Source organism: Anopheles coluzzii, chromosome 3, assembly GCF_943734685.1.
Source record: "Anopheles coluzzii chromosome 3, AcolN3, whole genome shotgun sequence".
Classification (NCBI taxonomy): domain Eukaryota; kingdom Metazoa; phylum Arthropoda; class Insecta; order Diptera; family Culicidae; genus Anopheles; species Anopheles coluzzii.
The window spans coordinates 13,434,868-13,462,396 of record NC_064671.1 but is presented as its reverse complement, the minus strand read 5'-3'; the positions used below and the strand labels follow the sequence as shown (position 1 = coordinate 13,462,396).

Sequence of the window (27,529 nt, the reverse complement as noted above, 5' to 3'; positions counted from 1 at the left end):
TTTACAGTAAAATTTATCTTGTTCAGCGCACAACACGAAAACAACTCGCATCGTCCGCGTCGTACCGATTGTGTATTTCCACTTTTCTCCCATTTTTTGCTCAATTCCAATCATCTTTCGCATCCAAAATGGGCGACAACTTTGGCATTCACCGTGGGCAGGGCAAGAAGGTGTCCGAAATGGTGGAAGACCGCACCCAGGGACAGGTTTTGAGCGACTTCATGATGCAGCTGGAGGACTACACGCCGACGGTAAGGCAATAGTGGGGACTGGTTCCCCGAAACACGGGACTGCTCTCAAGTGCTGATGATTCGGATGATGCATTTTGACACGGTTTTTCGCTTTCCAGATTCCCGATGCAGTCACCTCCTTCTATCTAAACTCGGCCGGTTTCGAGGGTGCCGATCCCCGAATGTAGGGCACCGATCGCAGAACGCAATGGCGAACACTGTTAATTGACCATTTCCCTTGTTTTTTGTTCGTTTGCAGCGTCCGGTTGATTTCGATTGCGGCCCAAAAGTTTGTGTCGGATGTTGCCAACGATGCGCTGCAGCACTGCAAAACGCGCACCAACAGTGCGCCGAGCTCCGGGCACGGGTCGTCCAAAAACCAGAACCAGAAATCGTCCAAAGATCGCAAGTACACGCTCACGATGGAAGATTTGCAGCCGGCACTGAACGATTACGGCATAACTGTTCGCAAAGCGCACTATTTCGTCTAGACAGGGAAGGAGGTTTAGGGTGTGTGTGCGTGCAAATTGCCACTGGAGGGGGAAGGTTGTGCAGGTTGGAAGGGGGAGAGGGAATTACAAAAAAAAATGTATCTTTATAATATCCTTTTAAAGAGAAAATGGTAAAATGCTAACGAAATAATCAATTTGATGTTAATTTGAGGAAAAATAAGTAATAAAGTGATTTTCCATTAACTAAGGGTATGTAAGGATTCGCTGGTTTTCTTCCCAAACTCTAATCGATTGGTCCTGTTCCGTGGTCATAGCCTACTAACCATACAATAGTACGTATCACACACATCTAACCAATTAGCGCACCCACCTTGTGAGTTCGTAGTCGCCGTGGCAACAGGGCCAGTGCAGCATGACTACCATACTAGGGACAACTTTTCTACGTTTCTTTCCATTCTCACCAAACAAACAACGAGCGCATGGTTTTCCTTTTTTTTTGTTTACTTCATAATTGTAATTTTATTTTGTGTCTCAAATTAATCATCTGATTTTCCGTTTCCACTTGTGGCTGTGGCTTTGCTGGAAAACATTGTTTTTCCCTCGTTGAAGATGAATATAGTTTTCACATTTTTTGTTTTGTTTTGCTGAGATAATTTAATAACCCACTTGCCTACCCACCCACCAAACATAACACTCCAGCTATGAGTTTGTTTGCAAATTATTCCCCCCCTTTCAACTAAATCTCGTCCAATCTTAAACACACACACACACATAAACACAAACGTCGCCCACATATGTGTCTCTCACTTCACAGCAGCAATTTTGAAAACCATCCGGCAGTTAAATCAATAAAGTGATAATAATAGTATTTTTTGAATTATTAGTTACTCTCCCATTAATGTCAGTGAAGTAGAATAAGAAGTACTTGTAGTAGTAGTAGTAGTAGTTTGTGTTGTTTGTGTGATAATTAGTAGTAAAAGTCGTATGATTAAAGGTCCTATCAACCAATGTGCGATTTCATTAATTGCTCTGTCGTCCTCTTAGTTGCTCTCCCCTTGTTTCGTCTTGTTGTGTTGTGATTTGTTGAAGCGTATTCGTTAGTATTTCTGTTGCTGTTTCTTTTAAACTAGTTTCAACATTGATTTCCTTTCCATTTATTAAATTTCACTTTAACGCACGTGTCTTATTATATTTATCTTTCTCTGTTCCATTATTGTTTCACGGAGTGTCTGTGTTTACAAAACTGGTTTTTCTCCATCGACTTGTTGCGCTCGTGTTGTGTTGCCAAATGATAGCTAAGGGGGAGGTGGTGGTGTATGGATAATTATACCGGATGGTGGTGTGTGGGTGGTACACCATTTTCTTCAAGTTTTTATAACACATTCTGTAACATTTTACTGTTTTATTTTCTTCTTTTCTTACACCTTTCTACACTCTGTCTATCTCTCTTTCAATCTATTGAAGCAATGAAAGTTGAAGTAAACCGGCTGTGGGCAATGTTAATATGTTGTAAGTGAGTGTGTGTGTGTTTCAATTAAATTTCAGCATCTTTCCTCTTTTCTCTATTCTCTTCTTGAGTGCTAAAATGAGCTCTAATTAATATATATTTATATATATGAAAAGATCTAATACATATCCATTTTTTTCTTCTTCTGCTTCGTAACACATATTATGCTCGCCTGTCGTGATTTTTTCAATCTCTCTTTCTCTCTGTATTTTCCTCCCTTTATTATCCATCTTTCTCTCTCTCTCTCTCTCTCTCTCTCTCTCTCTCTCTCTCTCTCTCTCTCTCTCTCTCTCTCTCTCTCTCTCTCTCTCTCTCTCTCTCTCTCTCTCTCTCTCTACTCAACCATATGTGTGTACATGCGTGTGTGTGTGTGTGTGTTTCCCTGTTTCCAATTGCTTTCCCACCCCTTCCCTGTTCTCCCTTGTATTCGTTCCCTCGATCCGAATATGCCCGCGTTTCTCCTCCCTGTACCGTTTATTATTATTATTATTTTCGTATTATTTCAATTCCCTCCCATACATACACACACACACACCACAAACACACACATATATTTGCCCACCCCGCCTCTATAAGGTGTCATAATTGTAATCTACTATTTGTAAGCCCAGATCCCAGATTTGAAATTCTATCACTTTCAGCACGTACACCACACTGTGCCCGCGTGCCGTTCATTTTTCACCCTTATTTGTTTGTTTGTTTGTATGATTTTCTTCTTTTCTTTTTTTCCTATTAATTATAAACAGAGATATATGTAAATATGTGTGTGTGTGATTTTTGTTTGTGTGTGTATATATAAGTATGTATATGTATAGAATCGTAATCATAGTTAATAATGATAGTATTATCTTTCACCTTCCACAAATTGCAACTTTGCATTGGGTAAGAGCTGTGGCTTTTTTTGTTCATCCTTTTGTGAGTGTGTGTGTGTTTGTGTGTTGGGCAATAGGGAGGACAGCACAATACAGGATTTTCCAGTGGTTCTCATAGTTGTGGGACACTTCCTTGATTCTTTCGTATTGGAAAATGAACTTCATATAATGGAAATTGGATTCTATAGCAACCGTTTTGGACAGGCTCCTTGGAAATTCCTATTGGATCATCCATTCCTATTTGTCCAATAATGGTACTATAGAATCCAATTCCCATTACATTAAGTTCACGTATGAAAGAGTCAATAAAGTATCCCACAGCTATGAGAACTCCTGGAAAACCTAGTAAGAAAATGGATATTGTGGTTTTCTACTGTTACTGATATAATAATTGCGCTGCTTTGCCATTTTTTCTTCAGTTGCAGCAACCCGACCAGAGTGTGTGTTGCTATTTTGATACAACCCAGCAACAACGCAACAGGAGCATACACTCCTTCTCTCTCTCTCACACACACGCACACATAGACACTAATCTCGTCAAGGGAGGGAGAAGTGATGCGGCTACACACTTTTAAACGGGCTACATCATCCAAGCAAACTACTAAACCTTCCATTGGCGCGGGGGCTTTTTAGAACTAGCTCGCCAGCCTCACTTCAGCTTATATTTCATCCTCATTGCAATGGTAACTCGAATTAGTCTGAGCATGGGTGCTACACCTCGGATGACACGCACACATTCACACACACACAATTGACAAAGTTGAAATGGGATTTTACGGGTTGATGTGGCTGTGTGCTGGCTGGCTGCGTGCGCGAACACTCCCGTACCTTCTGCTAATCTAAACAGGATGCCTTCTTTAAACGACCTAAGAAGAGATACCTTCGGATGGTATAACTTTTGTAACATCTTTTCGTGTGTGTTTGTTATACAGTACTTGCTCGATGTGCTCTTTCCGATCCTGTGTTCTGCTGTTTTTGGTACGGTTTGGGAGAATGGTTTTGAAGTTTTCCTTTGCAAGTGTCCCTTTTGCTTCCGCTTAAGCCGCCGCCTGCTTGGATGTGCAATGTGTCGCGCCCCAGTGCAAGAGCAAACCCTGCAGTGCCCATTTCTCCCCCTCCTCGAATTACTTCATTACTGCTTTCTCGTGCTGCTCTTTTCAACAAATACTACCATTACCATTAATATTGATATTTGACTCGATAGGCGACGCGGGCGGCGATGGGGAGGCGCACGACGACGATGAAGAGGCCGGCGAGGGAGAGGACGACTTGGACGAGCTGTTGCCGCCGACGCCGCCGCCGCCCCCATTAGTTTGATCGGTCGACTGCCAGCTGTTGTTCGGTGCGGCCGTCTCCTTGCTGTTCTCTACCGCTAAAATCACATGCTTTCCACCGTGCACTTTCGGCGCCGGTTGGGCACCACCGCCACCACCAGTTGGCTCCTCCGGTCTTCCGCCGATCGAGCCGGATGCGCTCGAAAAGTTGGACGATATGGTGGAGCCGGTTTGGTTGGGCGAGCCCAGGCCCGGCGGTGCCGGTTCGGCCATCGAGATCGCCCCATTCATACGGCTGCTGGCGCCGGTTGGGCCGGTCGGCGGTGCGCCCGCGTTGAAATAAATCTCCGGCAGGCTGGTACTCTGCTGGATGCGGTTCGTGCTGGAGTCGAAGTGCAGCTTGTGGAGCATCTTTTTCACCGGGTGGTGCTGCTGGTGATTCGTTGCAGCATTGCCGCCCCCGGCAGCGAGAGAGATGGTCGTCGGTGCACCGGTTGGCGGTGAGCCGGACGTGGAGCCACCGCCGATCGTTACCATGGTGTCGGTCGGTGCCGCTGCCTGCCGTGCCTGATGCTGGTGTTGGTTGCTACGATGCGGTTGATGTTGCTGCGACTGTTTCGGCTGCTGCTGCTGCTGCTTGTAGCTGTCCCGACTAGCGTTGGTGCTGTAGCTGTTGTTGCGGCTGCTGCTACTGCTGCTGCTGCACAGATCGTACTCGTCGTTCGGAATGTTGGCGGCACCGTGCCCCAGTCCCACCATACTCTGCGCTCCCTTGGCCATACCACCATCGCCGCCGCCGGAACTTCCCGCACCATCGATATTGTTGATGCTCTTGCTGTTGTTCCCACCGGCACCGTTGCTTCGAGCGCGTCCACCACCTGTCACGCCCCTTCTACCGGACGTTTCCCCCCTGCCGCTGGTGCCCGCTCCACCCGTGTTGATCACCTCGTTCATAATGTCGATCTTGGAGTCGTAGATCAGCTGGCGTATTTTCTGATTGCTATCCTGTATCATATCCTCCAGCGAGTAGTAATAATCGTTCTCGCCCGCCGTAAGCGACGAGGTAGCAACGGCTGCAGCAGCCGCCGCCGTCGGTCGATGATGCCGCCGGCTAACGGCTCGACCTGCCAGCCATCCACTGTCGCAGGCCGACGTGCCACCACTGCCCAGCATACCGCCAAAGTAGTTGCTGTTGCTCACGCCATTGTTCAGCTTGTTGATGTGGATGATTTTGTAGTGCGATTCGCGCGGATCGTGGCTGAGATTCTTCATCAGCAGCGTCTCGTACTCGCAGGCACTGGCCGAACCGGATCCGCCGCTGCCGGAACCACCGGCACCGCCGCTACCGCTCCCGTGCGACGGCCCGAGCAGCAGTTTCCTCTTGCGCCGGTGCTTGCGATTGTTCTTAAGGCTGTAGTTGTGATGATCGTCGTCGGCCGAATCGACACCGTCGAGCAGGGTGGTGGCAGCGGCCGCCTCGTAGCCGACCGGGCCACCGGCGCCACCCTTTGCCGCCGCACCGCCCAAGCCGAGCAGCAGCGGGCTGGCAACGGTCAGCCCAAGCTCGGGCCCGACCGCCAGCTCGTCCTCGTCCGCATACCCACCGCTCAGCCGGTTCGGCTGCTGATGGCACAGCCGGTACTTGCCGAGATGCTTGTCGTACATGAAGCGCGTCGTCGGCTTCATGATCGATTTCAGCGGAATGTCCCCGCTGCCGGCGATGACGGATTTGAACGATTTCGGCGTGTCGGCGTGACTGGCGTTCATCGCTAGGGCGGCGGCGCCAAGGTGCAGCTTGCCGGCAGCCATACCACCGCCCACGGCCTCGTCCTCATCGTCGTGCTCGAGGCCCGCTGGTGGCCGGCCGCCCAGGTAGTTGATGTGGATGGGTGATATCTGGGGCTCGGGCGTGGCCGGCTCGTCATCGTTCGGCGTAAAGTACACGGACGCTTTGCTCTCGTCCACGCTCTTGGTGGAGAAGTTCTCCAGATACTTGAGCGCGTAGTCCGAGCCGACGAGCACCTTCGTTGGTGGCACTTCGTTGCCTTCCATCTGGGACAGCTTCTCGATCTTTGCCTTCAGATACACCTCAAAACCTACCACAAGAAGAGAGAAAGAGAGAGAAAGGAAGGACAAGGGTAATGTTAGAATTTGCGCTTAAGTACACGCTACACCACAATCTCGTCTTATTTAAGCGCGTGGGTTTACTTGCACCGTACACTCTTCAGCAGCGACCTGGGCACTATGGAATATAGATCTGGATGGAATGATTTAATTTACAACGTTACAACCCTTGCACCATCCATCGTTACACCCGAACGACTAACCACAGCCAATGCATTACATGAGCTATACATTTTGAGTGTGAGTTTTAGCGCAAGCAGCCAGCACCTACCACACCTACCCTTTTTATAGCTTTTTTGTTGATGGTGTTAATGTTTCGTTTCAAGGGTGACCATCTTAACTAGCTTTGCTATACATGCTATAAGCAAAGGTGTGGTTGTATGACTATTTTCTATAATTTGTTTGTGGTTGTTTCATGTACATGACATTTTTTTTCACATAATAGGCCCATATCACTAATGTTAGAGAACTACTGATCAGTGCTGCAAAATGTCATAAGCATCACGAGATGTTCACCAACGAAAACAATGAACATATCCATGGTAGCTTGATGCTCATTGTTGATACTCAATGAAAGTGCGTCATGATATGTCGAACATGACATGCGAGTGCTTGAGTCGAACGCGATACTCTGGCTGACAGGCTGAGCGTAATGTCGGCGCAAGCATAATCATGAGCTTTTCCTGGTAGTGAACAGTGCTACCACATGCCACTGTTTTAGTCACCAACACTCATGACTGAAACCAATCACATGCTTGATGACATTTTCTTAAACACCCAATTCTTCATCACTCACTTGGTAATGACATTTTCTGTCGGTGATAATCACGACATTCTTGCAATATACTTGGCGTGTGGTCCCAAGCAGCAAAATGAGCATGCTTTCTCGCCCTGTGACATAGTGACTGGCCAAACGTTGGTCGAAAAATGTAACGACGCATGCATTGGTCACACCAATCGTTTTGAGTATCACTTCTGATTATCACAATTGAGTACGTGACGCTGACATGGATTTTGTTTCGATCAGATTTTTTATGACATTGACACTGACGTTTTGCAGCACTGAAGTACATTTTCTATCACACGCGATAACAAGCTCAGCGGGTAAAAGTCCATGTTCCAACTATGCTAAATAGAAATTATGAAGAATTTTAACGTTTATAAAGTATATTATTTGAAAGCTTCTCACATTTACAAATATTGAACGTCTGAAGGTGTGTAACATGATGTAATAAACATAATGCTTCACTATTTTTAGTTAATAATTATCATAGTTATTAATAACTAATGCAATACGGGTATTTTTTCAGCTTATAGCAAATCGTTTTTTTGTTATTGCGCTGCTTAGAACTATGTTGTTAGGCCGTTTGTTAATTTATCGTCAAATTTTCCATTTTTTTACAGCATATAAGTAATAATTTTATGCGCCGTAGTGTTGTTATTGAAACGTCCCTAACATTGCCAAACGTATTAAACATAAAATTAAAACAGCATCGTAACAGATTAAAAATATTAGTAAAGCATTTAGCCTGCATTAACCAGGAATCATGCCAAAAAAAGAGGGTTAATAATTCTGCAATAGCTTCTCTCAAACGTCACAGCAAGGATTTGCAATCGTAAAAATGTAAACCTTATCCTTAGAGTGAAAAATAATATTCTATTAGTAATGCTTCTGCTCCATTATTGCTGACTCTATCAATAATAAAATAATAATAATAGCAAGGACACAAAAGTACAATGTAAACTATCGTTCTACATATGAAAAAGCTACTTTCCATTTCCGTTATCCACCAACCTAAAATGTTACGGGATCCTTTTCTGTGCCCACATAAATAACGAATAGTTTATTACAACATTAACGTACCCATTAAATACTCCAACTTTACATGCACTTTTGGTGCATCAGGCGGTTATGTGCGGCACTAAAACCTAGTCCTGAGTAAAGCAAGCACCACCTAGTAGCAATCTTCTTCTTCAGGTGATACATCAACTGCTTAGTGGCAGTGTCGGGCTGGGTTCAAGGATTTTTCCTTGCCTTCTCGAGCGCTGCATCAGTAAGCAGCACCATCGTGGCATACACATCAACACAGCGAGCAAATCCCCAAACCCATCATCCACAGCCAAGCTGTAGCGGGACAAACTATTGATTGTACCCGTCGGGGGTGGGGGAAGGATGTACTGGCGACGAAAACGGTTCGGTACACAAACAGTCAAACCCGGCAACGAGGGCAGGCAAAAGCAGGGTTCGGAGGCGCCACGGTAAGCTTTAACCCGTTATATTTCCTGTACGATCCCCGATGGCTACATGAAAAGGGCACTCGGTTTGGCGGAAAAGGACGCAACTTACGGGCGCTGTCTTTGACGTTCACCGCCATCGTTGTACCACGGTTGCAAACCGAAGCCCCGGGAAGGGTCAAGGTTAATGGTTTCTGTTTTCGTAATCGAGCTGTTTATTGCGCGCCTTTCAAGTGCCTGAATGCTCGGGTGGACCCGAGAACCGACCCGGTACGTTGGGTACACGTGGGAGAAATTGAGACCCCACGGGAGGCAGCAAAAAAAAACACAAAAACTTTTCACATAACTTCACATTAGGACACCCACATGTGCTTGTAATGGAGGTCGAGAGAAGCCCGTCCTGGCGACCCTCCATTTCTTGGGAAAATGTTTGATGGTTTCGAGTGGGAATGGTAGTGTAGGTACACACATACACTACTGGCGACAGTTTGAAACGGACATACTTTCCGCCGCTATCAAAACAGAAACTAATGGGCCCATCACAACCGTATGTCGCTGCTCCTGCCACCCTGGCCAGGCGCAAACCGTGCAGTAGGAAAGCTTGCGGTGGAGCGAACGAGTAAGCAAATGGTTCAAGCAAAAGCGATGCATATTTCACAGCATGGAACCGAGGTGAAATCGAATGAGTCAATAGCTTTGAATTTGTTTGCTACAAACATACATGTGTGTGTGTACTGCTCTCTATTTCAAGTGATGTTAGCGACGAGGAAGGTAAAGATGGAAGCGTTTGTTAGAAAAGCTTGTTTCGTGGAAAGTGCGGAATTACTTATAAACGTACCAATGGAAGCATCACAGTACAAACTTCTACTTAAGCGATTTTCAAGATGGTTTTGTGGTAAAATTTATATTAAAAAACATTTATCCAGTTTATTGTTTTTAAGCATGATCCAAGTTTCATAAGATTTTTCACAACGTTTACTGACAGATTCCCAAAATTATTATTGTAATGTCTTAGAATTTTCATAAACTATCCACAAAATTGTATTGTGCACATTTACTTTTCTTGAAATAATGAATTTTAAACCATTTTTTCTATACTAAAGTCGTTGAATATTTTAAAAGGCAAAAAAAAACAATAAAAAACGAAATCGATATCTTTTTACAATTTTTAAAAATAATATAAAAAGTATAGAAAAGCAATATGGCCTTCTCGGACCGTTCCTTCTGAATAATAAAAAAAAGTAGAGAAAAATGCAATGCCTATTGCAAGGAAACAAAATTAATTTCGTTGTAACTCAAATTTCGTTTTCATGAACTAACAATTTTATATTTTTGGATTTTTGGTCGATTTTTTAAAGTGAGCAACCGCCCATTAAAATAAAAATTTAGTTATACTATGAAACTGTACTAAAATGATACCGAAAAGTTATAAGAAACTACCGCAATAAATAACTACAATGAACTGGTAATCATTACGTAATGGAAGAAGCAACCCAGTAATTGATAGCAGTTCCTTTACATTACTGGAAACTGGACCTAATATACCATTTCCCCCAAGCCCAGCATGCGCCATTGCCCCAGCACCAACCGTGACCACCACACATCATCAACCTGGCCCAATGTTAGACGTGATTGAATAGCTGTACACAGAGTAGAACGAGTGGATAGAACCGGACACGGAGGAGGCGAGCAAACAACAAATCTTAGCCTTTTGAAAACTATCGTTCTATCATTGCATTGCCTGTGAGTGTGTTGAAAACCAGCGATAAAGTATATAAACAAGATGCAAACACATGATAGATAGAATCTCTTACAAACTAAATATAGCTCGCCGTACTTTACCATGTATCATTGCAAAAGCCGCGTGTGTTTGGTTTGGTTCGGTTTCTCTGCGCGGGGGCTTCTCCATCACGCGAGGGGGGGGGCTCATTGGATAACGAGGATAACGCACGGATGGGTTTGCCGATAGTGCAGTTCGTCGCTGGTGTCTTGCTTGGGTTGGGTGTGCTTCGTGTTGGTTGGGTGGTGGTGCCGTCGGTTGCATTTCGGTTGTCGTTTTGAATTTGAACTATCACGCCACTAGAGCGCTGATAAGTTTGCAACAATGGGGGCCCGGTCTCTCGGCCCAGCTGGCTAGCATTGTGTCGTTGTTTTTAAATTACCAATTAAACAATAATCGTATCTACTCCGGTAAATCAAACCCCGCCGGAGTAGCCGGAGCAGCGTCTTAGAATCTGGTGATTTGATCATGTCTTCGCAGTTGATAGCGCGAATCTGGGTTTTTTTTTTCATTTAAAGCATTAAGTTACCCGATGCATCGGGCAAAGCGTTTTGTGTGTATTTGTGGGGGAAAGTAGTGGCCGAACCGTAACATTTTTTTTTGTTAAAGAGAAAGAAAGAAAGGAATGAAAAGAAAACGAAACGAAAGAAAAGCCATTCCAAATCGGTCGTGTACGTACGGAACGGCAGCGTGTCGAAATGGATAAAGGTTAATAAAACAAGGGTAACAAAAACAAAGAAAAGTATTACTAACAGTTTGCTATCTACGGCACGGCACCCGTGCGCTAGCTACGGCTAGGTCTACTACTACGAATAGTTAAAAAAGCGTTATTAAACGACTAGCTAGCTACTCGCTGCAGAGAGCAAAAGCGTTCCTCAATTTACTAGCTGCTGCAACGGTTGCCCTGCAACCGGTCGGCACCCGGTGCCCACACCATTGCCCAACACTCACCATCGAAATCTTCGTCCTCTTCGTTGCGGCCGCGGCAGTTCTCGAAGTAGAAGCTGGGCAGATTTTCCAGCACCTTGTTCAGCGTCTGCTGCTGGTACTTGTAGCCCTCGCGCAACCGAAGCGCCTGGTGGGCACTGAACTTGCGGATCTTGTTGCGCTGGAACACGTAGTTCTCCCGCACCCAGGTCAGCTGACCGGTGGAATAGTCACGTACCCGGCGGACCTGCACGTGAATACGCAATAAGCGCGTTAGTGAATGATAGACACACACACACATGCATATATTTATAGTTTTGTACCAGTTGAGCGTAGCTTCTGCTATGCACGAGTAGTGCACACTGCTTGCTATCTAGTACGGTGTTACACAAGTCAATACTCACCTGATCGTAGTACTGATCCCGCAGCGTGGTGAGATGATGCGTTCCAATGTCTCGGATTTCGCGCAAATGTTTCGCCTGCGTCGAGTAGCTGCCCTGTATCCAATCGACCTGCTGGGCACAGTTGTCCTTGATGCGATGAACCTGCCAAAAACGAAAGGATAATAATTCGTTAAACAGCTGACAAACGTAACAAACAATATTCGTGCAGCTCCAACCATACGTCTGCACGTACCTGTTGCGTGTAGTTATCGCGCAGCCGCTCCAGCTGCTGGCTCTTGTAGTGTTCGATGTTGTCCAGCATCGCGTAGATCTGGCGCGCCTTCGACGACGTCTTGTCGTTCTTGTAGCAGTAGCTGCAACAGTTCTGGCAGATCAGATCGACGATGTGGAAGCGGATGAAGATGCGCCGAATGCCCTGGAAGATCAGCGTCAGCGCTAGGAAGGCGGCCGCCGAAATTGCACCGGTAATGATGCTACCGATCTTGACGCGATAGAACACGATTGGATCGATGTAGAGGCTAATAATAGCAGCGTGTCCCACAGCGCAGTTCCAGCAGCACGCAGGTGACACACCACACGGGTGTAATTTACATAGCGCGGAGGGGAAGTAAAAGAAAAGGGAAGAGAAAAGGAAATCGCACATAAATATATTACACTCATCGAGCACAGGAGCAAATACCATGCCAAGGCCATTTCAGGAAGGAGAGGGGCGAGCCTGTTCGAGAACATACGATAGCACGAAAACCATATCATCCGTTTCATTTCCTCCCTGCTGTTTGCTCCGTAGTTGGTATGAATTATTCATTTTTGCCGTGGCCAAAAATCAAAGCCATATCGACAGTGCAGCAGCTAGTATCGATAAAATTCTTGCAAATGGCGTACTTCGCCTCCCTGTTATTTAGGTTACCAGGGAGTGGACGATGTAGGACGGCGGCAAAGGAAAGACAAGGCAAGAGGGTGTGTAATTGAAGTGAAGAAAACCTGCAAAGGCGTAATCGATTTCCATCAGCTGTGAGGAGCTGGCGGGTCGACCGTTGGTAGAATGTATGGAAGGCACGACGAAGCGTGGCGTTTGCGAAAAGTGCATTCGGGCATGATGCAACTGATATAAAGTGCAAGCCGAATACACGCTGAGAGGGAAAGCAGGAGGAATTTCAATTTAGAGCAACTTTTTTGTGTTTTTTTTTTACGAGATATATTTTACTTTTTTTGATATGCAACGAAAATAAACGACTGCAGAGTTTTCATGGTAATAGAGAAAGAGGATTTTGATGTCCGAAACTGATTGGCCTGGAATAATATATTAGAATCTAAACTATTGCAGCTAGGTTGGTCTGGTGGTAAAGTCGTCAACTCGCACGACTACACAAAACATGCCCGTTATGGGTTCAAGCCCCGAATGGAACATCCCCATACGGGGGTTAGGACTGACTATCCTGCTATGGTAATACGTAAACGCTCAGTAATCCCGCACGCTCGATAAATCTGCACTTATGACAGTTAAATTCTGAACAGGTGTGTAGTAGTAGTGAACTATGTTTTAAAAAAGATGAATATATATATATATATATATATATATATATATATATATTTCTATTTTTTTAATTATTAGCTTTCTTTGTACATGAAAATGTATATAATGAAACAGGTAACTCATGCCCCGAGACTAACATAAGAAGTTAAAAAAACACGTCAAAACGTCATTCGATAATTCGCACTCAATCAAGTGCGGTTTACGGAGCGTATACTGTAAATTAGATGTGTCAAACTCATTTCTTCGGTGGGCCACTTGTTAGCTCAAAACAGCCTGTCGCGGGTCGCAATAATTAAATTGAATATCGATGATAAAGGCAAATATGGACTGAATTCATCATTACTCCATAGGGCCGAGGGCCGCATACAGAACCCTCAGGGGCAGCCAGTTTGACATACCTGCTGTAAATAAGTCACTGTAAGCCGAGCCCACTAGTGGTACAGGCAGGCCTTGACCGACAACGGTTGTTGTGCCAAAGAAGAAGAAGTAGAAGAAACAATTGCAGCTATTTATCTTGTGAAACATTACCAGCAAACATAAAAGGACGGCAACAAACCGCTTGCCCGTTTGCCCAACATTGGGCGAAAATGTTGTTCTACCAGCAGTGCAGCTAATGTAATTATTATAGCCAGCTAAAAGCTTCCAAAGTACCACCAGCCTTTCGAATCGAATAATCTGCCACGGATCACACACACACAGTAGAGCAGAACATCGCTTGCAGCACACACTTACCGTATATCGGCCGTGGCATTGCCCATGATATTAATAGCGTAGCACGTGTACAGCCCACTGTCGCGCCGGGAAATGTTGTGAATCCGCAGGAAGCCATTCTCGAGCAGCGTTATCCCCTCGTGCAGCCCATCGCCCGTTACGTTGTCCATCGTGAGCATCTGGAATTCGACCGCCTGCTGGTACTTGCGGTTGCCGCCGCCGCCGCCCGGCTCATCCTCGAACAGCAGCGATTTCTGATCCTGCTCCTGGCTGTGCCGCAGGATCTCGTTCTTCGGCGTGATCCAGATAATGTCCGGCGGCGGATTGCCAGTAAACACGCACTCCAGCACCGCGTCCGACTTGAGCAGATGCATCCGGCTCTCGGACGACTGAAGCAGCTCCGGCTTGAAGCAGCTGATGTGCTGCAGCACGCGCACAATGTCGCCCGGATAGCCGTTGCGGCACTTCAGCTCGGACAGGCGGAGCAGATCGTAAATCTTCTGCGTGTTGTTCTCCGCCTGCAGCTCGTCGAGCCAGCTCAGTATCCAGTACATGTGGCAGTCACAGCCGTAATCGTTGTCCAGGAAGTTGGCGTACTGCAGCTCGTGCAGGGTGCGTATCTGCTCCGGGATGTACATGATATCGTTGCTGCCCACGTCCAGGTAGCGCAGCCGGCGCAGCTCGCCAATCTCCTTCGGCAGGCTGGTCAGTCTGTTGTTGGACAGGAGCAGCGTTTCCAGGTGCGGCACATTGCGGAACACGCACGGCTCGATCTCCTTCAGTCGGGTGTTGTTGCGTATCGAGAGGTAGCGTAGACTGCGCAGCACCTCCTTGTTCACCGTGTGGTTGTTGCGCGCCACCCAGTTGCTGAGCGTTTCCAGGTTGGTCGCGTCCAGGTGCAACCGTACCAGCGCGTGCTGGCTGGCGAAGATCGAGTTCGGCAGCGAGCGCATCAGGTTGTTGCTCAGATCGAGCGACCGGAGCGACCGGAGCGCGGAAAACACGGTCGACGGCAGGATGTAGATCTGGTTCTGGTTCACGTTCAGGTACCGCAGCTCGTCCAGCGTGTCGAACGCGTTCCGGTCGATGAACACCAGCTTGTTGCCGGACAGGTCGAGCGACTGCAGCCGGCGCAGCCCGTATAGCGCGTTCTTGGAGATCTTCTCGATGATGTTGCCGTTCAGGCGCAGCACGCGCAGCTGCTTGTTGAGCAGGAAGAAGTTGTCCAGGAACGAGACGAGCATGTTGCTGGACAGATCCAGCACCTCGAGCGCCCGCAGCTCCTTGAACACCTGGAACGGCACCACGTACAGCCGGTTGTGCGCCAGGTGCAGCTCGGTCAGGTTGCCGAGCCCGGCGAAGCTGTTGCGCGGAAGATCGTGGATCGTATTGTTGGCGAGGTTCAGCACCCGCAGCCGGCCGAGCGGCCGGAACAGGTGCAGCGGCAGCTCGCCGAGCCGATTGCCGTGCAGGTCGAGCTCGACCAGGTTCGGCAGATCGGTGAAAATATCACTCGGAAGATTGTGTAATTGATTCGCGGATAGCTGCAGCAGCTTCAGCCGCTCCAGTCTGCTAAAGTAGTCTCTCCTTAACGTGCTAAGTAAGTTTGCGCTTAGGTCTAGTATCATCAGGTTGCTAAACTTCCGCCCGTCCCGGGCGAACGTGAGGGCGAACTGCTGATCGGTCACGTTGCTGTCCCGCCAGCGCACCATCTCGAGATAGTTCTCGTTCTTCAGGGCGAGCTGGTCGCTGGCCGGGCTCTGCACTGGCACGCGCTCCAGCAGGATGCCCTTGTAGGAGTTGACGGGCCGCAGGTACTCCTCGTTGACCGCCCGCAGGCTCGTGTCGGAGCAGGTCAGCACCTTGAGAAAGCTATTTACATCTTCGGTGTCATCATTGTAGGTTGGATAGTCGGACTGGGGCGGCGAGTAGTCCGCCGTCGGCACCAGCGGCGTCAGGTCGATCCGGTGGCGCCCGGCGTCGGCCTCGACGTCCAGATCGGCGTCGGCGTCCGGTGCGGACGGTAGCGTCGCGAAGTAGCTCACCGAGACGGTACCGTACGTGGACGTTAGGGCACATTTTGTCTGATCCGTCACGTGTACAATGAGGAACAGCTGGGCTAATATCAAGACGACTTGCGTATGCAGATGCATCTTGACTGTAGTGGCAATAGTTTGCAGTAGGATTCGCTGTCGTACAGTTTACGCGAGAGTCGTTGAATCCATTGAGCTACCAGAAACCGATGAGGCATCTTTTTACACTGTGACTGCGAATGAGAGAAGAGATTAGGAGTGAGAAAGTTAGTATGTGTTTGATGATATTGGCTAATCAGTCATATAAATCTTCATCAAAAAGGGATTTATTGATATCGTTTAGAAATTAAATCACACTCTCGGCTAACCTTTTAATATAATGGTTATGCAACGCAATATTTACATTTCACGCATAGTTTCTGGTGAATACATTATACCGTCCAAAAAGAGCAAACAAACAAATGGCCCTGGCCACATGGCACTAACAAAAAAAAGGAATCTGTTTCCCGACACGCACAGTGCCGTTTGCCGCAGCAAATGTATTCTACGAAACGGCAAACCCACACGAATACAAACCCACGGAAATTCTGCCACAAAAAGACACATCACCTTAGTATTCTAACCGACGACGGCATAAGGTAGAGGCCCCGGTCGTTCAAAAGCAGCCGCAATTTTCCGACATTTTTTTGCTATAGTTTAATAACAAACCCAACTGGTTATGATGGTTGGTTAGCTGGCGAGCTGAGCGATCCAACACTTTGCATCACAATTGGAAGCATTTTTGTCCCAAAAATTTTGGTGATTATACACCACTCTGTTTGCACACATCCTTTTCCTCCGTTTTCATCAGGATCAAACAACACCAGGATTTTGCGATTTGGGCCAACAAAGAAATTGGGCTTTTATTAACGAGCAAGCTTCCACGGTCACGTACTGCAGTGTCGCGTAAAGTATGCAAAATTAAACGATCAAACACACTTCCCATGCAAAGCGGGTCTAGTGTCTTCCAAGCGGCAAGCTTACCGGTAGAGGTCGCACGCATTGCAAGTCGAGAATAAAATTGCCGTTGAGACATCGGAAGATTAGTGCCGTTGCGGTGTAAAAGGATTAACGGAAAGGGTCGATGACCATTCGTGATATGCTTCTCCTCATGTACGGTTCGTATCAGGTATTTCAACTCGAGCGTGAAGTTTTGTGTTACGATTTAAACAATTTTTGTATGTAATTTTAGAAATGAAAATGTTGTCAACAGTGCATATAACTTCGCGTGCCCAACTATGGCTTAAGACTTATAAAATATATAAACAAACAATCGAGACTCTTTGTATACTCGAAAATGTTCGAAATGGATCGAAAAAGGAAAAAGCTCAATCATCATCATTAATCATTGACATTTACACTAAAGGGGTGTTTTACGATAATGGCCAGCTTTTTTAAATGGATCACTAGAAACTGCATGGTGGCCGAACAAACAGACGCTGTCGTCTTCTACAAGGCCGGACGGGTTCGTTTCCTATTTAGATCGTGTAGTCGCTACAACAGAACAGGACTAAGTATTTAGAGGTTAGTATGTAAAAAAAAGAAGAGAGAGAGAGTGTGTGTTATGTCCCAATTTTAATAAAATATTTATGACACATTCCGACACTCCTAGTGCTGTGGCTGGCTACTCTATATACACACATACACCCTTCGTTCCGAACGACCCAAAATCAAATAAAATTCCACACTCTTATCACGCCCGGTTAGTGTCAATTTTATGGCCGGCTGATATAATTGGTTCATCTGTCACATCGTGCACCGGGGGGGAGGAGGAGAACTTGTGGTTAATAAAATTCCATCTCTAACTGTCATGTCACTCCCCCGTAGTCGTAGAGCTCCAGCACCCTGTTGGACTTCGCCCGGGAGCGACCAGACACACCAGAAGCAGAGAACAGGCTAGTCCCTCTCACACGTCTCTCACGTCCACTTAGTAGCCATGTCTCACATTTAAATTGTCAACAATACTAACATCACCAAAGATATCTTTGGACAGTTTGCTGCTACCAAGGAGCATACACGGAATGTGGTAGAAAGCGATGAATTTCAATTTAATACACACCACGGCATAAGTATTTCGCAACATTCGATACCGACGAGAGAGAAAGAGAGAGAGAGAGAGAGAGAGAGCGAGAGCGAAAGAGAAACAGTGGACCACAACAAAGTTGGTAATGGATACAGACACAGACACACAAAACCGCCAAGTTGTTGTTTTGCTTCCCCCTCTTCCGGGTATAGAGAGATGGCCCGGTGGCGTTCTACCGACAGCCACAACCCGACTAATACGGGCGGCTTCACGAGTAAATACTTCGTTAGCATCTTTATGGTGTGCCTTTCGTTGTGCTGTCTCACACTCCCGGCGTTCCGTTCCATCTGATGACATCGCAAAAGTGTGCTTTTGTGTGTGAGTTTGAGTGTTTTGAGCATACCGCATACTCTTTCAACGGGGGTCAACGGACACGGAACTCCAAAATGACAGGATGGAAACGAGCGATCGATCGATTTTTGGCATGCCTACACACCCGCAGGACAAAGTCATGCGAAGGTGAACAGATCAACACCACCCGTTGCAATGGAGAGAGAGCTTGCTTGCTTGGTGTGAAGCGTTATCACACTTTAGCGGCCCGTTTTGTGGAGCAAACGCGCCAGACACACTGTGACACCACATCGAGCACGCACGCATTTCTTCGGCAGAATACAGTTTCTGTTGGGTGCGATTGGAAGGAAACGGCAGCAAAACTAAAACGAAAACCAGCCACACCATCCAATGAAACGTCGAACGAAAGCACGAGTAGACGCTTAATGGCGTTGGACGGCAGCAGCAGCATGAGATGTGCATTAATTTGATGAACCGAATTCAATTTATTATTTAGTAGTTGACGTATGGGAGAGGGCAGGAGGAGGCGCACACTGTCCACCCGATTCTGGCCCTGGCGTTCTGTGAAGCGATAAATAAACCATCGGACACTGCCAGAGTAATCTAATAAAAATTGGAAAATGTTTATTATAAATATTGATCCTGGATTGAATCACACAGCTGGGCGTAATATCGCTTTTTCCCTCGTTTTGTCTTATGTTGCTGTATTTTGCCCCCCCAGCGACAGTGAATCGTTTGTTTTTATGGCCGCACTGAAATATTCCTGCATCGATAATTCATAAGAGACCGACCGATTTGTGCCGTGATTCGGTTAAATACTAATGGCTGTGTAATGTAAACAGTTGTGTGCGGTATTTGTATGATGAATGGTCGAATGAATTTATTATTTGTTGGTAGGAAAACAGAGCACAACAAAACATTACATGTTACATTTCGCTCCTGTTATTGGCTTCCTCAGAAGTTGTTGGGATTTATTACTATTTATGAATTTCAATTCATGGGGGCCTTCACGATTCTAGTTAGTTTTTTGTATGGAGTTTGACAGTTGGAGGCTGAAATCATGTAAACACTCCATACAAAACCACACAAAAAACTAGCCTGCAATTTTCAGGCTAGATTATTCTAGCCACAAAGCTAGAATTAGATTCGAGTACCTGGTTCGAAAACACGGTGTTGTTTACATTTACCCCAAGGTGCATTAAAGAGATCTGGTGATGGAATCTAGAATCAAAGTGTATCTAGACTAGGTGGTCTCATAGCCCATTTTTTATAACCAATTTTGAGCATCACTTTTTGACAGGATGGGTGAAAACTTTTGTTCAAACAAGCTTTCTGGAGGCTTGACGAATACTCAAAACACTCTTAAAATCTTCATTCAGAAGCAGAAGCGATAAAAATCAGCCTTCTAAATTCATACACCTTGGGATAAGCCCACCTGTATATTATACGCACTTAGATAGCTGCTCGAAAACTGCTATACAATGTGAAACAACTAGCACTAAATGACCGATAAAAACATTTTCTAACTACTAAATAAAACTAACTTTTCATTTATTTGACTATAACTAATTTAATTTATTTTTATAATCCCGCTACTTAACACCGTATCCCGCGATCACCGACACCAGAATGGCCTTTTTTCGCCATCGCTTCGCTCGTCTCGATCGCTTCTCACTCTCTTCTCATAAAATGTTCTCGCTGAGTGTCAGCCGCCCGAACATGCCGCCGATGCCGCCTTCAGCTCCATCTACACGTAGCCGGTTGTGTAGAGAACTTGTTGCGGCTAAGGTCGCTACATATCATTACACTTTTTTTTTTTTTTTTTAACGAAAGTGCTGCAAGAAAATTTTGTATAGTGCCGTTTTTTTCATGCAAATCGATATCGCCTTATCAATTGATATCTCTGGTTTTCGCATCATTTCCGCCTGAACGACCCTCGTGGTGCAGTCTCGCTATTAATCATCTGAAGTTGCTCGTACTCGCAATATACGTAAATAGTGTCGTTTGGGGTTTGAATGTAATATTATCGTACCCTAAATTTTACTAATTTGACCTATTTCGTATTTCAGATGTTCTGTTCTGGCTTGGGGACTTATCGCTTATAACAAACGCTGGGGGAGCAATTCGGTTTCTATCAATCATTCAACCTCATCCGCTCAACCTCGCCAGCTCAACCTTTCATTTCGCGTGCCTTGTTTTGTTTAGGTGTTGTTTTAACATGCCTTTTATGTCGTGTGCTTTTCGTTGGTGCCTTCAGTGTTGATATGTGTTTGCGCTTATAGTGTATCGCTAGGGAATGTGTATCGATTGCTCACGGGAATGTTAGCTATAGTCGCCTTTATCTTTTTCTTTTTTTTTTTTTTTTTTTTTTTTTTTTTTTTTTTTTTTTTTTTTTTTTTTTTTTAAATCCTTATTTCTATTTACAAAAATCTCTCTGTATAGATATATATGAAAACTCTATAACTAAACTTATTCGCGAATTTATGATACTACGATTGAAAATTTTGCTAATTATAAGGTGTTCATATATATCTATTTACAAATCTACTTGTTGTTTGTTAGACTAACTTAACCTAGGTTATTATTATTATTATTTTTTTTTTTGAATGCCTTATGTTACTCGTTAAACTTTTTTAACCTATTATTATGAACCTTTTCTATTTTTCTTCCGTTCCTTATTTCGCAAGTTTGCTCGCTCGGTATTCCTACCACTTCATAAGGCCCTTTCCAGATACCCTGCAATTTTTGACCAACCCCCGTCTGATTATTCCTAACTAATACCATTTCTCCCCACATGGGTTGCCAATCAATCGCATTCCTATCATATTTCTCCTTGCGTTTCTCTTTTGAATTTATCAAATTATTTCTTGCTATTGAATGAATCTCTGTTAGTTTTGTAATAAGCTCTTCGCAAAAATCACTATATAATTTTTTCCTATTCTTTTCTTTATAAATTGAAGTTGGAAGTCTAGCTTTTCTCCCGAATACTAATTCATAAGGAGTAAATCCCGTAGACGAATTTATACTTGTGTTGTATTCCATTGCAAAATATGGCAACACACTGTCCCACTGTTGATAATTTTTGCCCACAAATTGTCTCAAATATATTTTGAGTTCCCTGTTGGCCCTTTCTACTAAATTTGCCTGTGGGTGGTATGCTGATGTATTTATTTTTTTTATTTTTAAGATCTTGCATGTTTCTTTCATAATCTGACTCATGAAATTTGTGCCTTGGTCCGTTACTATCTCTACTGGAGCTCCATAACGGCAAATAACCTCCTCAACAAACGCTTTGGCCACCGTTGTTGCTTCTTGGTTTTCCAGGGCTGTTACTATTAAATATCTACTAAGATCGTCTTGAATGACTAATCCATACTTGTTCCCTCTCTCTGATTCCGGCAGAACAACAATATCCATGAACATTTTTTCAAATGCCTGTTTTGACGTTGTTGTTATCTGCATGGGAATTTTATTGAACCGGCCAATTTTATTCAATTGACACGACTTGCAACCTTTAACGTGTCCCTCAATGTCTCTGTCCATTCCCTTCCAGAAAAACAACTCCTTGATCCTCTTCTTCATCCGTCTCACTCCCACATGTCCTCCCAATGGGGCATCATGAAATTCATGAAGCACAGTATTTATTTCGCTTCTCTCAATTTCAATCTTATCAGAAAATGGGTTGTAGTTCTGGAATTTGGTTACGACAGTTTGTTTAACTTTTTCTAATTGCTCTTTTCTCTTAGCTTCTTTTTCGCTTGTTTCCTTTTCCAAATCAATTTTCATTAAGTTTTCCCAGTGATCATCTTGTAAAGTAGTACTCTTACTTGCTTCTATTCTCTCTTCCCCGTTATCATTGTTAAGTTCGAGAACTACTTTTTTTTTCGTTTGCCCGCGTGTTACCACTGCAACTGTATTATTTACTTCCTCATCATGTTCGTTCTCTTTAACCTCGGGAAGCCGTGATAGGAAATCGGCAACTATATTCTCTTTACCTTTCTTATACCGAATTTCACACTCCAACCCTTGCAGTCTCAATCTCAGTCTAGACAAAACTGGAGAATTTTCCTTGAGACGCCAAATGGATACTAATGGCCTGTGGTCGGAATAAATAATAAATTTTTGACCATAAATATAATGTTTAAAATGGTCAACTGCCCAAACAATAGCTAGAAGCTCCTTTTCAATCGGGTGATACCGCTTTTCTGCTCCTACCAGAGTACGACTGGCATATGCAATTGGGCGTTCTATTGTTTTTTCATTTGTTAATACTGCTCCTAGAGCATAATCGCTGGCATCAGTAGTTATAACAAAAACATCTCCAAAATCAGGACGTACTAACAAAGGCTCAGAAATAAGCAAACTTTTTAATTTTGTAAATGCCTCATCACATCTTTCGTTCCATATAAATTTCACATTTTTCTTCAATAATTCATGTAATGGTTTACGTATATCAGAGACGTTCGGGATGAATTTTCCATAAAAATTAATAGTTCCTAAAAATGAACGTACTTCTTTAAGATTTTTTGGCGTTTGCATATTTAAAATTGCCTTTACATTTAATTGTGTTGGTTTGATGCCTTTTTCATTGATTGTGTGACCTAAATAAGTAATCTCTGTGTGAAGCAGTTTACATTTTACCGGTTCAATTTTTAAATTATGGCATTTCAATGCTTCTAATACTTTAGTTAAAGTATTGTTATGCTCCTCTACTGTATCCCCAAATACAACGATGTCATCTAAATAGACAAAGGCTTTAATGGGTTGAATTGTGTAGAGCACCGTGTTCATAAGTTTTTGAAACGTAGCCGGGCTATTTTTGAGCCCCATTGGCATCCTTAAGAATTCATAATGCCCCTTAGATGTTGAAAAGGCGGTTTTTTCAGCATCTTTTGGCGCTATAGGTATTTGAAAAAACCCTGACTTTAAGTCAATTGTTGAAAATATTTTGCTGTTACCAATATTGTCCATTATATCATCAATTCTAGGAATCGGATATATGAATGGTTTAGTGATAATATTTAGCGCACGGAAATCAACGACAATCCGATATTTTTTTTGATCGTTTTCGGATTTTTTTGGTATGCACATTACCGGCGCATTCCACGGGCTTTTGCTAGGCCTGATTATATGCTGCTTTAACATTTCTTCTATTTGTTCTTCCATGATCATGTTTAATGCTGTTGGGAACCTGTATTGCCTTTTAAATATCGGGATATTGGAACTAGTTTCGATTTCATGTGTCGCTGCTTGAGTGTATGTTAATTTATCTCCCGGGAGGTAGAATATATCACTGAAGTCAGCAATAATTTTGTTTGTGCTGATTTTTGTTGCATTATTTAAATGATTTAAATTGATTTTATCCATCAATTCCTTATACCTTTCTGAACCTACTAATTCCCTATCTTTGCTCGTTTTAACTACGTCGCAATCTGCGAGTTGCTTCTCTATGTGTGGGAGCAATTCGAAATTTCCTTTTTGAGTGTTATCACTGTTTTCAAAAAGGGTACCGTCTATTTGCTCTAATTCATCCATATTTTTTTTTATATTCTCGTCTGCGGTATTTAATGGTTCAGTATTTAATGGCTTCTTCAGATAAATTATTTGAAAATTCGATCCGATGCACATTGTATATTTTTTTAAAAAATCTGCTCCAATTATAGCTGGAACGCTAAGTTTTTCTAGTATATAAAATTTTATAGGGTATACAAAATTGCCAATATGTAGTTTTAAAAACATGGACCCTTCAGTATTTGATAAGGATCCATCGAAACTTGATAAAGTTACTTTATCATTGTGATTCATAAAATCTAAACCTAGCTCTTTTGCTATATCCAAACTCAAGGCGTTGAAACAGGCTCCCGAATCAATTAAAAAATTCACCATTTTCTTATTTACATTTTGCGACAAAATTTTAGCCATTAACCTACCGTCTCTAGTGCATTCAATATTAAGCGATTCACATTCATCTATGGGAGTACTGTGTAGTGTTTGTTTCGTCTCCTTACACGTCTCTGTTTGTAAACCAACAGAAAACATGTTATTTTGTTTTAAGGGAACACTAGTTTTAGTGTTAAAATCAACTAGTGTTCCTTGTATCAGTTTTTTGTATGCATGTTTTGATATGCTTGCTTTTGGTAAGTATATTGAGAAGGCCCTTGTGAAAATTTATGTGCATAATAGTTTTGTGATGATGGTGGACAGGTGTTTTCATAATGGTGTTGTGGTGGTTGTGTGTACTGATTTCTATTTTGGTAATAGTGTTTTCGTGGATGTTGTGTATAATTATTTTTATAAGATGCAAAATATCTATTTGGCTGAGCTAAACTACTGTTGAAGTAAGTGTTATTTTGGTTATGTGTAGTGCTATTATGTTGTGGTTGACCATCATAATTGAAGTTAGTGTTATTTTGGTTATGTGTAGTGCTATTATGTTGTGGTTGACCAAAATCACAGGTATCTAAATTGTTAGTGTTGTTATGATCGCAGCGTGAGGCACTACTATTATTCATTAGTGTATGGGGCTGGTTTCCTCCATACGTTGTGTTGTGGCCCATTGAACGATTATTAAAACTATTGTTTTGACTCGCATTGTAGGTCTCATCATATTCATTATTTGGTACCGGTGTTTGCGAGCGATTTAGTCTAGCCTCAATTTTCCGAATATGTTCGATTTGAACAACTTCATCTTCCAGATATTCCAACAAGTCATCAAATTCCAAGTGTTTATTGGTTCTGGCTAAAGTTTGCAATTCTGGGTTTCTTAATCCGGCTAAAAAGTGAATTTTTAAATTTTTTTGTGCGTAAGAATCTTCACTGTTTTTCGTATCGATGTTCATTATATTTTGTTTTAACCTTGCCACCCTTTCTTTATATTGAGTGAATGGTTCATTGACTCCTTGCTGCAAAGTTTCCACTTGTTGGAAAATGGCTTCTACACTCATTTTTTCTCCAAAAAGTTTTATTAAATTTAATTTAACATTCGCCCACGTATCATCTAATATGCGACTGAAAAATCCAGCAGCATTTCCTTTTAATTTAAACATTACCGTTCTAATTAAATCCTCTTCCGATTCGCCTCTTGGTATCTGATTCGCAAAATATTCCACTTGAAATAAAAATCCATCTAATTCCTTTGCAGCTCCGTGATATTCAGGAATGCATAGCATTGCCTTTTCCGTTGGGAATTCGTAAGCCATTTTTGAAAATGACGCGTTCAACGCTCTATCGATTTCAAGGCTTTGATTTAATAATTCTCCTTTGAGAACTTGGAGGCGTTTTTGGTAATTATATTGTGTGTTTAGACAACTTTCACTATTTGCCGTGGAGTTTAGTTGCGGTAATGATGGATTAATATTATTTACACTTTTTGAATGAACCTGAACAGATCTGTTCCTAAGTGCCAACACCCTTGGGTTCATTACCCTCTACGTAAGCGTAAAGAATGAAGGATTAATAAAAATGATACTTAAACTACTGTACCAACTACCCCTTACTGCTTATTATTACTAAGTTGATACTTTTAAGGAAACTTGTTGAGAAAAAAAAATGAAAATTTACACTTATTTCACTAATTATCACTTAATCACTAACAAGCTACGATTTTCCCTTCACCACTTACCCAAAAAATTTTTTTTTTCCTTCACCACTATACCTGATTCATACACCAGCCAGAATTAGCGTTATTTGCGCTACTAAGTATGCGCTTTACCGCTGTCACCAGATGAAACAACTAGCACTAAATGACCGATAAAAACATTTTCTAACTACTAAATAAAACTAACTTTTCATTTATTTGACTATAACTAATTTAATTTATTTTTATAATCCCGCTACTTAACACCGTATCCCGCGATCACCGACACCAGAATGGCCTTTTTTCGCCATCGCTTCGCTCGTCTCGATCGCTTCTCACTCTCTTCTCATAAAATGTTCTCGCTGAGTGTCAGCCGCCCGAACATGCCGCCGATGCCGCCTTCAGCTCCATCTACACGTAGCCGGTTGTGTAGAGAACTTGTTGCGGCTAAGGTCGCTACAAATGTAAACAGCTGATAGGCTGAAATTTCAGCCTAAGAACTTACAACGGAAAGGCCCCCCATGTTAGAATTTTAAGAACATATAACAAATAAGAACGGCTACTTTATTCTTATAAAGTAAGATTCCGTATGTTAAGTCTACCTTCAATAACACTAAGTACTATTTAACAAGACTAAGTACTATTTAACGCCCACAAGACGTGCTTTGCTTTATGTAGACTCAGATCGAACGCTCTATTATTGATGTGTGTCGCACACAAATTACTGCCACGACAATTAAACCGTTATCGTAAGGTAGAATACATACATAACAATTTCTTGTCGTATCGTGCATCCAAACAAACGAATATCAAAGGCCGTTCGACACCGACAGGGAAATAGCCACAACACCAATATCGATATCGGGCATACCTGCGCCTTGCTCCCTGGAGCGACATTCGTTTGTCCGACCGACACGATAAACATTTCAATATTTATGCCGACACCCAGATGACCCAGATGAAAGTGTGTGTGTTTTTTTATTGCGACAAAGGCCTCGAAATCGATAAGGCACTAGAGCGAGCAGCAGCACAAAAGAAACACACACACACACGCTTTTATCTTAAACAATATTCTACCTTTCTTTTGTACATGGCGAAAATAAGCAATCATATATCAATGTTTTCGTAAAAGCTGTGATTTAATTTCGCGATTGATTCGTGCAATAAAAAAACTGCACTTACATTAGTACGAGTGCTTCCAGGGACTTTTCTAGTAAGCGTTTGTACAGCAACGATACATGGTCATAGATGCATACGATGAGCAATAAATCAAGTGAAAAATTCCTTTGAACTTTTTATCCTCAGTTCATTTCTACCTTTTTGAAGAGTTGTAATTGTTTGAAATAAATGCTACTGCCATGAGGTGGACGTTCAGTCAATTACTTTTGCATCATTCAAGTTACTATCCTGACCTCTACTTCGCAATTTAGAAATGCTAAGCAATGGGGCATAAACTG

The 27,529-nt window shown here is 43.4% G+C and overlaps 2 protein-coding genes and 1 long non-coding RNA gene across 6 annotated transcripts in view; 1 reads left to right on the top strand and 2 right to left on the bottom strand.

The window, feature by feature from the left end:
* LOC120959721 (transcription initiation factor TFIID subunit 10-like) lies at nt 1-934 on the top strand. Its single transcript, XM_040383336.2, has 3 exons — nt 1-251; nt 350-414; nt 490-934. The coding sequence occupies exons 1-3, from the start codon at nt 129-131 to the stop codon at nt 719-721; spliced, it is 420 nt and encodes a 139-aa protein (XP_040239270.1). The 5' UTR covers nt 1-128; the 3' UTR covers nt 722-934.
* Nucleotides 935-2,415: 1,481 nt separating this feature from the next.
* The window catches only part of LOC125907550 (uncharacterized), a 275,982-nt gene continuing 250,868 nt past the window's right edge, over nt 2,416-27,529 (bottom strand). For both annotated transcript variants that reach the window (XR_007452767.1, XR_007452768.1), the window contains exon 2: nt 2,416-2,699. This is a non-coding gene — a long non-coding RNA (uncharacterized LOC125907550). The remainder of the gene's footprint in view (nt 2,700-27,529) is intronic.
* LOC120959720 (uncharacterized) overlaps nt 2,457-27,529 on the bottom strand; it is a 45,063-nt gene continuing 19,990 nt past the window's right edge. For all 3 annotated transcript variants that reach the window (XM_040383329.2, XM_040383331.2, XM_040383330.2), the window contains exons 3-7: nt 14,072-16,316; nt 12,038-12,323; nt 11,806-11,946; nt 11,426-11,648; nt 2,457-6,431 (exon numbers count right to left, since the gene is read on the bottom strand). In XM_040383329.2, coding sequence (XP_040239263.2) covers nt 4,219-6,431; nt 11,426-11,648; nt 11,806-11,946; nt 12,038-12,323; nt 14,072-16,203 — 4,995 coding nt within the window. In that variant the 5' untranslated portion in view covers nt 16,204-16,316 and the 3' untranslated portion in view covers nt 2,457-4,218. The remainder of the gene's footprint in view (nt 6,432-11,425; nt 11,649-11,805; nt 11,947-12,037; nt 12,324-14,071; nt 16,317-27,529) is intronic.

Excerpts from the sequence above, each read along its gene's own strand:
- LOC120959721 (XM_040383336.2), top strand. The coding sequence starts at position 129 with ATGGGCGACAACTTTGGCATTCACCGTGGGCAGGGCAAGAAGGTGTCC. Across the intron at positions 252-349 it reads TGGAGGACTACACGCCGACG|ATTCCCGATGCAGTCACCTC; the intron begins GTAAGGCAATAG and ends TTCGCTTTCCAG. Across the intron at positions 415-489 it reads GAGGGTGCCGATCCCCGAAT|CGTCCGGTTGATTTCGATTG; the intron begins GTAGGGCACCGA and ends GTTCGTTTGCAG.